Source organism: Apis cerana, linkage group LG15 (assembly GCF_029169275.1).
Source record: "Apis cerana isolate GH-2021 linkage group LG15, AcerK_1.0, whole genome shotgun sequence".
NCBI lineage: Eukaryota > Metazoa > Arthropoda > Insecta > Hymenoptera > Apidae > Apis > Apis cerana.
Genome location: NC_083866.1, coordinates 8,956,868 through 8,968,392, shown reverse-complemented (window position 1 = coordinate 8,968,392; position 11,525 = coordinate 8,956,868). Strand labels below are relative to the sequence as shown.

The window sequence follows — 11,525 nt, the reverse complement described above, 5'->3', positions numbered from 1 at the left end:
GGCAAATCAAGAGATGGCGTTGAAGATCAATTCTTATTCTATCTTTATCCTTCTTTTATTATTTTCTTTGTATATTGAGTTTCACTTGCGGCACTCTAAAGATGGCGTTGATTCCGAATTTTTAATCTATCTTTATCCTTCCCCCACTTTTTTTCTCACATTTGCTCTTGGTATGTAATCATATTCGCACGCAAAAAAAAAGACAATTTATTATTGAATTTTAATTATTAAGTTCAGTTTATTCTATACAAATTAATACATAAATATTTATATATATTAGTTCTTTTTAAAATCTTCAATCAATTTCTTTAACATTTCTAATCCTTCGCCATTAGCTTTACGATAACCCGGTGCGAGTGATTTTATTCTGTTCATCCATTTATCAACATTAGTATATCTCTCCACTTCGAAACCGAAAATCTATGATCAATAGCCATTATTTATTATTTAATTTTAAAATTATAAAAAAATAATTTAATTTTCAAATTAATACTTAGTTTTTAAACATTGCTTTCTGATACCTCTGCTGTCGATACAGTGGCAGCTAAAGCGAGATCAGCGATAGTTAAATTGCGTCCAGCGGCATAATCTTGCCCATCCAGAAATATATTCAGAACGTCAAACGCGCCTTCGAGTATCTTATAACATTCAGGATTATAATCCTTTGTCTTTCCAAACGCGACTGGATACTGAAATAAATTTGTTCCATTTCAGACAGAAAGCAAGCATTTTTTATATAATAATTTTATTTAGAAATATTCTAAATCGAAAATAACGGAAAATCAATTATTATAAATATATATACATTTTTTCTTTTGAATACTTACGTAATAATCCTTCATGCCTCTATACAGAGTACCGATATCAAAATGTAATCTGTGATTGACTAAAGCTCGACCAATTGGTGTTTGTGGATATAGGCGAACGTTTTTACCATATTGATCGGCTAAATACGACATAATAGCTCGACTACGAATTGCGAAACGAAACGATGACATAAGAAATGAAAATGGAATTATATAATATTAATTATCATGATCTATGATTCATTAATAACAACAAACCTTTCCGTTAATTTGTAATCACCGTCTACGAGAAATGGAACAGTTTTCTGCGGATTTAACTGTAACAGAATATAGTAATCGCATAATCATATCACTTTAAATTTGAGATTTATCGTGGATAAAAAAAAAACGAATGGAAGCATTGTCTAATATCGGTTTTTCACATCCAAATTGCACGAATCATATATATATATATATCTAACGATATTTAAGATTTCTATATACTTTCATCGTACCTGTTCATATTCCGGTTTCAAATGTTCGTTTGCAAATATATCGATTTCCTTCAAATTTAAGGAGATACCGATAGCTTCCGCAGCCAAGAGGACTGCCCTGCAAGGTGAACTTACAGGCGTGTAATACAAATCCAACGACATGATCACACTTGTCCAACCGAAAAGAAAATATTACGTTTCAATACACGATAAACAAGCGATATTTAAGGTTGACGTAACACAAATACAACACAAAAATTATATTCCCTTTTCCCAGCTACTAGTTTTTCAACTAGAAGATTTTCAAGAAAATCGATATCCATACACGCAGAAAGTTATGGAATTATCTTGTGTAAATAATTTCGCGTGTAATTGCGCGTGTAATTCGCGTTGAATTTCGTTTGTTCGTTCGTTCGTTCATTATTCAAACAATGCCAAGAATCGTCATCCTAATTTCACTCTGCAAGAGTGAATTTTATATATCCCTCGTTATGGAATTTTATATATTCCGTGTATATTTTTTTTTTTTTTTTTTAATCGAACGATAATCGACGAAGCATTATTTTTCAATCGTGCCCGAATTACGTGTACTTGAATCGAGCTAGTGTATCGTACGACTATTCGCCATTAACGAATAATCGATACGTGCAAGCGAGATGGTTCAAGGTGTACGTACGAACAACGAAAAGAAGAGAAACGAATTTGAAAAGAAGAAATAATTAAACGAATTGAACTTGATTAAAAAACGACAACTCGATATACGCGTGATGTGATCAATCTTCTTCTGTTTCTTACCTGAAATCTTTTTAATTTAGACGTTGCTTTGATGGAAATTCGGTGTAACGAATCTTGTTGTCTCTTACTGTTTATATAACAACGATCAACAACATGCAAAGAGATGACCAAAAAATTTGTTTCGTAACAAGTTTATAACGGATTCTCAAATGATTATCTCAAATGATTATCATTTGTTTTATTAAGAAAAATTTCATACGAATGAGGAAGAAGAGGAGGAAAATACGCGCTGTTTTATTGGAGAATCGAGAGTGTAGAGTTTGCGAGCGAGCTTGTTCGATCTATAGCTATATTCCAGTACAATATGTGTATATAGTATATATATATATATATATACGTAATTTTAAACAGGTTTGGAACGATGTTAAAATTTATTGCAAAATTTATTCTTATATATTTTGTTTCAAAGATTTGAAAGTTTTTTTTCTTTTTTAACCTTGTCGGCTAATCATGGGAAAAAGTAGGAAGGAAATATCGATTAAAGAGTTTTACCAACCATTGTACTGTAATTAAAACGTAGCTGAAACCGAGATCGAGGGTAATTAGCAAATGAACATCGAAACAAAAGGATGGCCACTACCGAAGTAAATTGGCCGCATTGCGAACACCAAGTGGCTTCTATAATTACAAGGTTCATTAATTTGCTGTTCGATGCTGATTCCACTATTTATCGTATGGTAAACGGGATAATGTTAATAATCTTTTAAATGATCGAACGTCGCATCGATTAGAAATTATATAAAAATGCTCGTGATATTCTTTCGAATTTTAATACAATTTTTTTAAAAAACTGTTTAAAAAAAATATATACGATGACACGTGTGATTTATTTCTCCTAAATTTGTCGTATTTTATTTACATTATCTCGATCCATCCTGGTGAAATTTTTCGCTCTCGGCAAATTATCGGAGAAATGGAATCGACATGATGGATATTTTTCGATCGAGATATCAAGAATTACAACGTACGTCTCGTGGATACATAACACAAGAAGACGAATAAATTTGATTGGAAAATTGAAATTAAAACTGGGGTTCGATCCCCAAAAAAAAAAACGATAATGAACGCTTTATTCGTGTAAAATCATTTTTCATACGATAATAAAGAGCGAACAATTTTATCTCATCTCGTTCACTTTATTTTCTCGACAACTTTTCGTTCACGAAGTCTTTGAACATTTTCAATCCAACGTCGTTGTACTCTTCGTATTTCGGTATCTCAGATTTTACCTTTGCAAACCATCTCGCAACGTTCTCATATTTGCCGAGATCGTAATCCACCACCTGTTATAAGAACGATCATACAATTATTATTATTAACCGTAAAAGTTTTTAAAAGAAATGCAATCTCGAAGTAAATAAAACTATCGTAATTTTTTTATTTAGGGGAAAGCGAACAAATGCTTACGAAAAAATATGATATTTCCCAAATCCGCGATCGAATGTTGGGAAGGCACATAACGTAGAGCGACGCGTTTGCAATGTATTTACGTGTACGCTTGTAATCAGGGAAATGGGGAAAATTTAATAGTCGAAGTTACGAATAAAGTTACCTCGATAATTTTATCGTTCGAAGCGATGATCGCGAATAATTGTAATGGGAAACGGGGGAGATTATATAAGTTACGGATCGACAATACAGCTACGATTAGCTATAAACGATTATTTTTTAATAAGTAATCATTTAAAGCAACTTTATTCGAGATTTCGTAATTAGTTTAATTACTTTTTCAACTCTGCTCGCACTACTCGTCGAGATAAATATATTACGTATGAACACTTAACGGGTAACAATCGAGTTAGAAGAATTAAAAACTCGGTTTTAAAAACGTTTACTCAAACGAAGGAAAGATTTCGATAAGATAATATTATTTACCTCTATCGTGGAGACAGTGGTTACGATACTTAAATCGGCAAGAGTCATGTTCTTTCCTGCCACATAGTTTTCTCCTTCGAGGAATTTGTCGAGAAACGACAGCGCCCTGTCGATGCTTTCGTATTTTGTTGGATCTTTAGGCATTTTCATGAAAACGACAGGATACTGAGAATGAAATTATTTCCGATTATTATTATTAATTATTTCATTTCATTTCACGAATAATCTCGCGAATAATCAAATGGTTTAATGATAATGATAATTTTAAAAATAATCGAATAATTTGTACAGCTTACTATAACATAATCCATGAACGATTTATACAAATTGCACATGTCGAAGTACAATCTTTGATTAACGATCGCCCGTTTCTTCACATCCTTTGGGTACAGAGAGTCATTTTTGCCGTATTGGTCCGCCAAATACATCATAATTGCTCGACTGGAAGGAAAAGGGAAAATATAAAACATTTTTTTCATCGAAAACGAAAAAGAAACAAAGATGGATATGTTACCTTTCCCATAAGTAGAAACCATTATCATCAATTGTAGGTATCGTGTGTTGTGGGTTCATCTACGATTTAATTTGTTTTTATTCTCGTTTTTCTCCAATCAAAACAATCGAACGATATTCGCATTTTTCGTACCTTTAAAAATTCAGGCTTCAACTGTTCCTTATTCAACAAATTAACTGGTTTGAAGTTCATTTCGATACCAAGAGCAGCAGCCGTCAATGCAACCGCACGGCATGGCGGACTTCCGAGAAATTGATAAAAATCGATCGGCATTTTAATTTCTGCAACACGGGATGTAACATCCGATGATCAATTATTTGAATGATTTCTTCTTTATGCAAATACTATTAACCGTTGATTAGTTTTCCATTTTTTTCTAAACACTTTTTTGCTTAAAACGAATATAAATGCGAGTTCTTTTTAAAAATATATATGCATTTTAATTATCGTGCAGCTATTACATTCAAAAATTGCAAGATAACGCGATAATTATGTTTCAATACTAGCAAAGAAAATGATCAAAGTACAAATTTGTAAGTGCAGTTATTGTATAACTCCGTTGAAACGTTTTTAACGATTAACATTAATTTTAAAAGTTAATATCGCATCATTTTATTCGATAAATTCTTTTAAATTCTACAATTATTTTGTAAGATTTTGTGCCAACTATTAACCGTTGATTAGTTTTCCATTTTTTTCTAAACACTTTTTTGCTTAAAACGAATATAAATGCGAGTTCTTTTTAAAAATATATATGCATTTTAATTATCGTGCAGCTATTACATTCAAAAATTGCAAGATAACGCGATAATTATGTTTCAATACTAGCAAAGAAAATGATCAAAGTACAAATTTGTAAGTGCAGTTATTGTATAACTCCGTTGAAACGTTTTTAACGATTAACATTAATTTTAAAAGTTAATATCGCATCATTTTATTCGATAAATTCTTTTGTAAGATTATTAATAATCTTTTGTAAAATTATTTTGTAAGATTTCGTGCCAAAATTTTTTTTTCTCGCCAAAATTCGACTCGACACAATGTCGAACCTTTTCACGATATTTTCACAATTTATTAAATTACATCACAGCCTTTTTTCTATTCGAGAAAAGAATAATTTTACCAACTCCTGATCCGCCGTCGCCGCTATGCATCAACTCGATAACTTTGTTCGAGAACAACATGTCTGTGTCTATGTCTAAATTGTTAAAACAAAAAAAAAAACAAAAAAAGAAAAACGAAGAGAACAAATTGTATATTTCGCTCGTAAACGTGGTCACGAGTGAAACGTAGACGTAAATGGCGATTAACACGTTAAATTAGAAACTGAACACGGCGGCAACAAAACGGTTGAAAACATTTAAAATTGCGTACCAGGCTCGAAGCGGCGAAAACAAGATGATTTGTGACCGAGAGAATAAATGAAGAGTGGCGCGCAAAGTAAATTTATATTACGAGCACGCTACGAGATAACTATTTAAAGATATAAGCTGTTCAATCTTTTTATATATGACATCCTCCTTTTGAAGCGACGAATATCTTTGCACGCTTGACTGATTTCAACTGTCGATCGAAGTATGTGACACGACTCACCTTGCTTCCCTTTTCATCCCTTTCGAACGTATCAGGGCCGATTCAGCGATTTGCGCTCGAGAAGAATGCGCCTCTGATTGGCGCATTGCCCTGCTTCTAATGGCGTCTAGTGGAATCAACCTCTGCGTCCGGATTCGTTTTCCAACAAAAGCAAAACTATTGCGTTTTAATCGTTGCTTGCAATATAATATTTATTAGGTACATTGCATAAACGATGCGCGATAAAACTTGAACAACCATTTGAAGTAAAGTTGAAACTATTTATACAGCAAATATATTATCGTGTATCAACGATGCACCGGCAGTCTTTCGTACGTTATTTCACCAAGGAGATTCGTTTGATTTTTTTTTTTTCTTTTTAATAAAAATTCGTGGACAGAGCATCGTTGAATAAGAGAGAAAATTTTTTTTTTCACGATAGAAAAGGATAGATGATCGAACTCGAAAAATTTGTTTTATTTTTCTAGAAGAAGAAGATTCTTTTATCATTGACTGTACGCGTTAGATTTCTCTTTTTTTTTTTCAGATGATTTGATCTCGTTTGAAAACAATTTATCGCGAATTTATTACATTTTTGATTGAACGTAAATATCAATACGTGTTATATATTTCCAAGCGAAGAATTATTATCACAAGAAATCATTTTTATGATAATAAACAACTTTTATGCATGTATGCAAATAGAAAAGTTGCACGTTCTTTTCCTTATACGATAAAAAATAATGCTATTCGTATGAGATATAATTAAATTAATTGTACATTAGATGCATGTTTCTCGTGTATCGAATAATTTCCAATAACGATGGATAGATAGACAATTTTTCGATATTTTCGATTTTTCGTGAAAACTTTTTTTTTCTTCTTCTTTTTTAAACGAATTCTATTCCACTTTGTTTAATTGCATTAGTTAACAACATTTATTTTTATTTTTAAGCGAGAAAAATATTGGAATTCCATTGGCGAATACGGTCACGTTTTTTTAAAGAGACGCTGAGCCGAAGTCGCTCGAACAACAGAAAGCAGCGATCTTTTGTTCAACCTTGATTGAAATCTTCAAGATCTCGGCAACGAGAATTGTCGTTTCGTTGTATTTATCTATTATTATCTCGATAATAGAATCCGATCGGAGAATCGGGAAATTTCGTAATTATTTCCGTAAAATTTGTTTAAAAATTCGAATATTTATTTAATACATATAATAATATTTGCTGACGTACATATAACAATATTTGATGATTATTATCTCAGAGATATCATTTTTCTGAGAATTGTTTTTTTCCACTCTAATTTTTTCAACATATCATATACATATATATATACGAGAGTGAAGTACGAAATATTTAAAGCAAAAGATACGTTCGTAACGATGAAAACGTTGTAACATTTATTTTAAACTTTATTAATCCTAACATTGTAATTCTCATGTAATTATTAAAACAATTTTACTTTACACGATTCGTAGATCGAAAATAACTCATTCCTCTCTCGATAACATCAACACATCTTTTCCGTTGCAACGATTTTCCATTTTATTTTTCTTAAACGAGAAGCTCGTTAAACGGAACAACAATGATTCGCGATATACGATCTCCATGCCTAATCTCGATCATCGGTTCATTCTAACTGGATTCTTGTAAATTCGCCCGATACAAGTCGGCAAACAATTTCGTTCCGGAAGCGTGCACGGCATCGAAACCAAATTTATCCAAAAGTTTCCTGCAACTATTGTACCAAGTTGCTAAATTGTCGTATCGGTCGATATCGAAGTCGAGACACTGATAACATACATACATACATATATATATATACACACATATATTTGATACTTTTAATAGATATATCATACTTGCAATTATCTCATATTTATAATTATACATAATAATTACACATTACACGATTATATAACAACAGAATATTAAATAATTGGAAAAGGGAGTCACGTAAGGTAGATAGGATGAAGCAAGGTAATTATATCGCGTGTATCGGACGAGAATACTTGCCAACAGGACGCAGATGGTGGTGTGGATGGCAAAATCGGCAATGGTGAGCGTATCGCCGGCAACGTACTCGCGCTCGCCGAGATACGCGTTCAACACCTCGCACGATCTCTCCACGGCTCGTACGTTTTCCTCGTCCAAGGAGTGCGCCCCCAAAAATATCGTCGAGTACTGTAGAAAAATCACGATGGTTCCGAGAAATGGCCCTCGAACGCATAGAATGGAAATGAGAAGATACGTACGTAACATTTGACCACGTTCTCGTTAAGGGTACCGATATCGAAATACAGCATTTGATCCACGATACCTCTCCTCTTTGGGTCTTTCGGATACAGAGAATCGTTTTTGGCGTATTTGCTCACCAAGTATCCCATAATCGGCCGGCTGGGAACACGCGAATGAGTTATTATCGAAGAGCGAATCCAAAGATACATACATATATATATACGTGTGTGCGTACCTTTCGCACAAAACGAAGCCATTATCGTCTATCGTCGGTATTACGTGTTGCGGATTCAACTGAGATCAAAATTGTTTTTATGAATTAAAAAAAAAAATAGGTTTTACTATAAATATATATGCTTCGAATAAAACGAGGGAATTACCTTCACGAATTCGGATTTCATGTGCTCCCCTTTCATAGGAGAGATCGTTTTCAAGTTCAAATGAACGCCGATCGCTTTTGCCAGCAATAAAACCGACCGACACGGCGGGCTGAACTCCAAGTAATAAAAATCAATCGGCATCTTTTCGTATTCTCTTTATTTTTTTTCCCGAATTTCTTTTGCCTCCCTTTTTCTTTTTTTACTTTGTGTCTCTTCAACGTCACTGCGCACGATTTTTGTAGAGGTAGATCAAGAATAGAGGAAATTTCTCGAATTTCTACGCTTCGTATTTGCATGCGTATCCCGCATACAAATTTACTCGTCTCTCTTCTCTTGTGTCTCGAATTCTATGGATGAGAAGGATTATCAACCAAATTGCATATGGAATTTTATGGAGATCCTCTCGAAAAGAGTATAAAGAGTTACGGTGCAAAGTACGAGCGATTTCGAATAAATGCCATTTTACGATACACGCGTTTATATATATATATATATATCGAAGACGTTATTTCCAATTTTTCTTATCGAAATCGATCGTTCTTTTCCTTTCTTTCTATCAATTATCTCGATACACGTTGATTCAATTTTCATTGGACGAGATGCAACGAAGTTGAAGTTTATCATTACGTATTCTTACACCGAATTCGAATTGGAAAACTTAGTAAATTTCGTATCGTTGGTATTCATCGCAAAATGCGGGGAAGCAAGCATTTCGAAATAGAAGAAAATGCGGGGAGAAAATCAGCGAAATGGAATACCGCGGGAATTATTTAACTTCCGTTTCCAACGTTCCCCCAAAATATTAAACGTATCGCCAACTTAATAAAACGGAATTAATTATCATTTTCGTGGCAAGACGACAGACACCTTTCTCTCTCTCTCTCCTTCCCTCGATTTTTCCAAACGAAAAGTTCCGTTATTCGACTCACCCCGATTTAATCCGAGATCACCGCGAATTCCACACGCGTTCACGCGTCAACGATTCTCTAATTAATTAGCCGATTGGCCGGCCATCGAAGATAACGAAGCACCGGCCCGAGTCGATTAAAGCTCGTTTCGCGAGTAATACGGGTAGGGAAGGGAAGGCAAATAACACGGTCGAATGGTAGATCGAGTTGCCATAGCGATGTCGTAAAGCGCACGGCAAACATAAGCGTGAAAGTGTGACGGCGACGATATCGTGGGACGCGATCGAAGGTTGTAACGCATCTGCTGGATCGATATGAAAACAAGGCGGGCGGGCGGCGATTCGGTCGGTTTGGGTCGCGATTGAAACTGAAAAGTAATCGCGTCGGATGGGTTATCGAATGCCGAGGGTGGAGGAACGGGATGGAGCGTTGGCCAACGTTGACGGCCAGGACAGGGGAAATCGTATTAATCCGTGAACAACGTTTCGCCTGGATGCGGCCGGTTACTATTGAAACCGAAAACAACCACGATGTTTTACAACAAACGAGCCGTCCCGTAACAACAAATCGTAGCCGAATCGTCCGCGGTAAATTGTTCCATAGTTTTATACACATCGAGCTTAATCCAATTGGATATTACGTATTTACGGCGATGCTCGTTTTAGGGCGATCCCATAAATCGGCAGTCGTTCTCGCATTGCGCGATTCATATTCGTCCCATCCCGAATTTATAAAAATCCTTTTTAAACAGATTCTCCGTCCCTCGTAAACGTTTGATAATTTTCTCTGGCCTCTGCTTTTTCAATTTTAAGAACGAGGTATTTGCACTTCTCCCCCTCCCTTATTCCATCGATTTCGAAGCGAGGAAAAAAAAGCACGAGTGAATTATATTCTCGACCGCCATTGATGATATTGAGGTGAGAGAAAGAGAGAGAGAGAGAGAGAAGAACGAGGAGGAGAGCGAAAAATAATCAAGATGCAATTTGGTCGTAATAGATATCATTGCGGTTTATCAGAGGAAAGTGAATATTAAAAGGACAATGGTCGGGAGGTGGGTGGTCAGCACGCGATACATTGCCGTGGTACGGTCATGAATTCGCGCGGTCGTTCATCTCAATAAATTTTCTTTCATTACCGTCGTCACCTGGGAGGCCGGACCGCGATCTCATTTTACCGGACAATTACACGTGACTTGTTACCGCGATATAATTTTAATTGGCTGTGAAAACGCGTCGTGTCTGCGCGTAAGAATAACCACGCGCCATTGCAACGCATATCGCGTTATAGGTGTTGTTCATAAATTCATAGGAGGGTCCGTTGGTCCGTTCTCACGCGCCAATTATTCCACCGTCGGAGCATCAGCAAAACGTGTCGTTTTAACGATGTCACGGACAACTAGAAACATCGATTATTCGACGAACGAGCGTGTAATTTGCCCGCGAATGAATGCGTCTGCGTGCGACCGCGCCCACCTTCAATTTATTCGCCTACCATTTCCCGCGACGAGTTTTCGTTTAATCGGCATTTAAACGATTATCAACCGGACAGCCCGATCGTAAATAAAAGTTACATTAATCAATCCCACGATATTTTCTATTAACGAAAACACTCGCACCTTCGTTATCTTTCTTTTCGATAGATCCGAATTATTTAGATCGATTACGCATTCACAGGAGTGGAAATTTTAACATTTTTTTCCCCTTTCTTTTCCCTTTTGAATCGATTCGATTCGAAACTTATCGCTCAGTTTCCTTTTTTTCTTCTCTTTTCTTCTCGCATCTTTCTCGCTCGGTTAGCTTTTACCTTTGAACGACTAATAAATCCGATGAATCATCGTCTATAACGTATCTCAATTGGCGAATATTATCAATTATTTGCGCGTTGTTGTTCGAACGCTGCTCTGTTCGTCGGAAGCGTAACGAGACGGAACGAACGATAAACCGACTAGTGCGCCACCGA

The 11,525-nt window shown here is 35.2% G+C and overlaps 2 protein-coding genes across 6 annotated transcripts; both read right to left on the bottom strand.

Moving 5' to 3' along the window:
• Nucleotides 1-206: 206 nt before the first annotated feature.
• On the bottom strand, nucleotides 207-2,985 carry LOC107997424 (glutathione S-transferase 1-1-like). Of its 3 annotated transcripts, none has more exons than XM_062086099.1 (6): nucleotides 2,075-2,985; nucleotides 1,301-1,448; nucleotides 1,065-1,123; nucleotides 828-969; nucleotides 494-689; nucleotides 207-420 (listed from the first exon to the last, which is right to left on the bottom strand). In XM_062086099.1, the coding sequence occupies exons 2-5, from the start codon at nucleotides 1,439-1,441 to the stop codon at nucleotides 501-503; spliced, it is 531 nt and encodes a 176-aa protein (XP_061942083.1). In that variant the 5' UTR covers nucleotides 1,442-1,448; nucleotides 2,075-2,985; the 3' UTR covers nucleotides 207-420; nucleotides 494-500. The 3 variants fall into 3 exon arrangements, with proteins under 3 accessions (XP_061942083.1, XP_016911505.1, XP_016911506.1); XM_017056016.3 differs by having other exon boundaries at nucleotides 522-689; XM_017056017.3 differs by lacking the exon at nucleotides 2,075-2,985 and having other exon boundaries at nucleotides 522-689; nucleotides 1,301-2,032.
• A 140-nt stretch (nucleotides 2,986-3,125) lies between these two features.
• Nucleotides 3,126-9,717, bottom strand: LOC107997421 (glutathione S-transferase 1-1). 3 transcript variants are annotated; one of them, XM_028666486.2, is made up of 10 exons: nucleotides 9,588-9,717; nucleotides 8,659-9,005; nucleotides 8,514-8,572; nucleotides 8,296-8,437; nucleotides 8,053-8,224; nucleotides 4,596-4,744; nucleotides 4,464-4,522; nucleotides 4,246-4,390; nucleotides 3,950-4,114; nucleotides 3,126-3,357 (listed from the first exon to the last, which is right to left on the bottom strand). In XM_028666486.2, the coding sequence occupies exons 2-10, from the start codon at nucleotides 8,797-8,799 to the stop codon at nucleotides 3,211-3,213; spliced, it is 1,179 nt and encodes a 392-aa protein (XP_028522287.2). In that variant the 5' UTR covers nucleotides 8,800-9,005; nucleotides 9,588-9,717; the 3' UTR covers nucleotides 3,126-3,210. The 3 variants fall into 3 exon arrangements, with proteins under 3 accessions (XP_028522287.2, XP_016911498.2, XP_016911497.2); XM_017056009.3 differs by lacking the exons at nucleotides 8,053-8,224; nucleotides 8,296-8,437; nucleotides 8,514-8,572; nucleotides 8,659-9,005; nucleotides 9,588-9,717 and adding an exon at nucleotides 5,838-5,995; XM_017056008.3 differs by lacking the exons at nucleotides 8,053-8,224; nucleotides 8,296-8,437; nucleotides 8,514-8,572; nucleotides 8,659-9,005; nucleotides 9,588-9,717 and adding an exon at nucleotides 5,587-5,937.
• Nucleotides 9,718-11,525: the final 1,808 nt, after the last annotated feature.

Excerpts from the sequence above, each read along its gene's own strand:
- LOC107997424 (XM_017056016.3), bottom strand. The coding sequence starts at position 1,441 with ATGTCGTTGGATTTGTATTACACGCCTGTAAGTTCACCTTGCAGGGCA. Across the intron at positions 970-1,064 it reads GATTACAAATTAACGGAAAG|TCGAGCTATTATGTCGTATT; the intron begins GTTTGTTGTTAT and ends CGCAATTCGTAG. Across the intron at positions 690-827 it reads GAGGCATGAAGGATTATTAC|TATCCAGTCGCGTTTGGAAA; the intron begins GTAAGTATTCAA and ends AATTTATTTCAG.
- LOC107997421 (XM_028666486.2), bottom strand. The coding sequence starts at position 8,799 with ATGCCGATTGATTTTTATTACTTGGAGTTCAGCCCGCCGTGTCGGTCG. Across the intron at positions 8,573-8,658 it reads TGAAATCCGAATTCGTGAAG|TTGAATCCGCAACACGTAAT; the intron begins GTAATTCCCTCG and ends TTTTGATCTCAG. Across the intron at positions 4,115-4,245 it reads CGTTCATGGATTATGTTATA|TATCCTGTCGTTTTCATGAA; the intron begins GTAAGCTGTACA and ends TTTCATTCTCAG.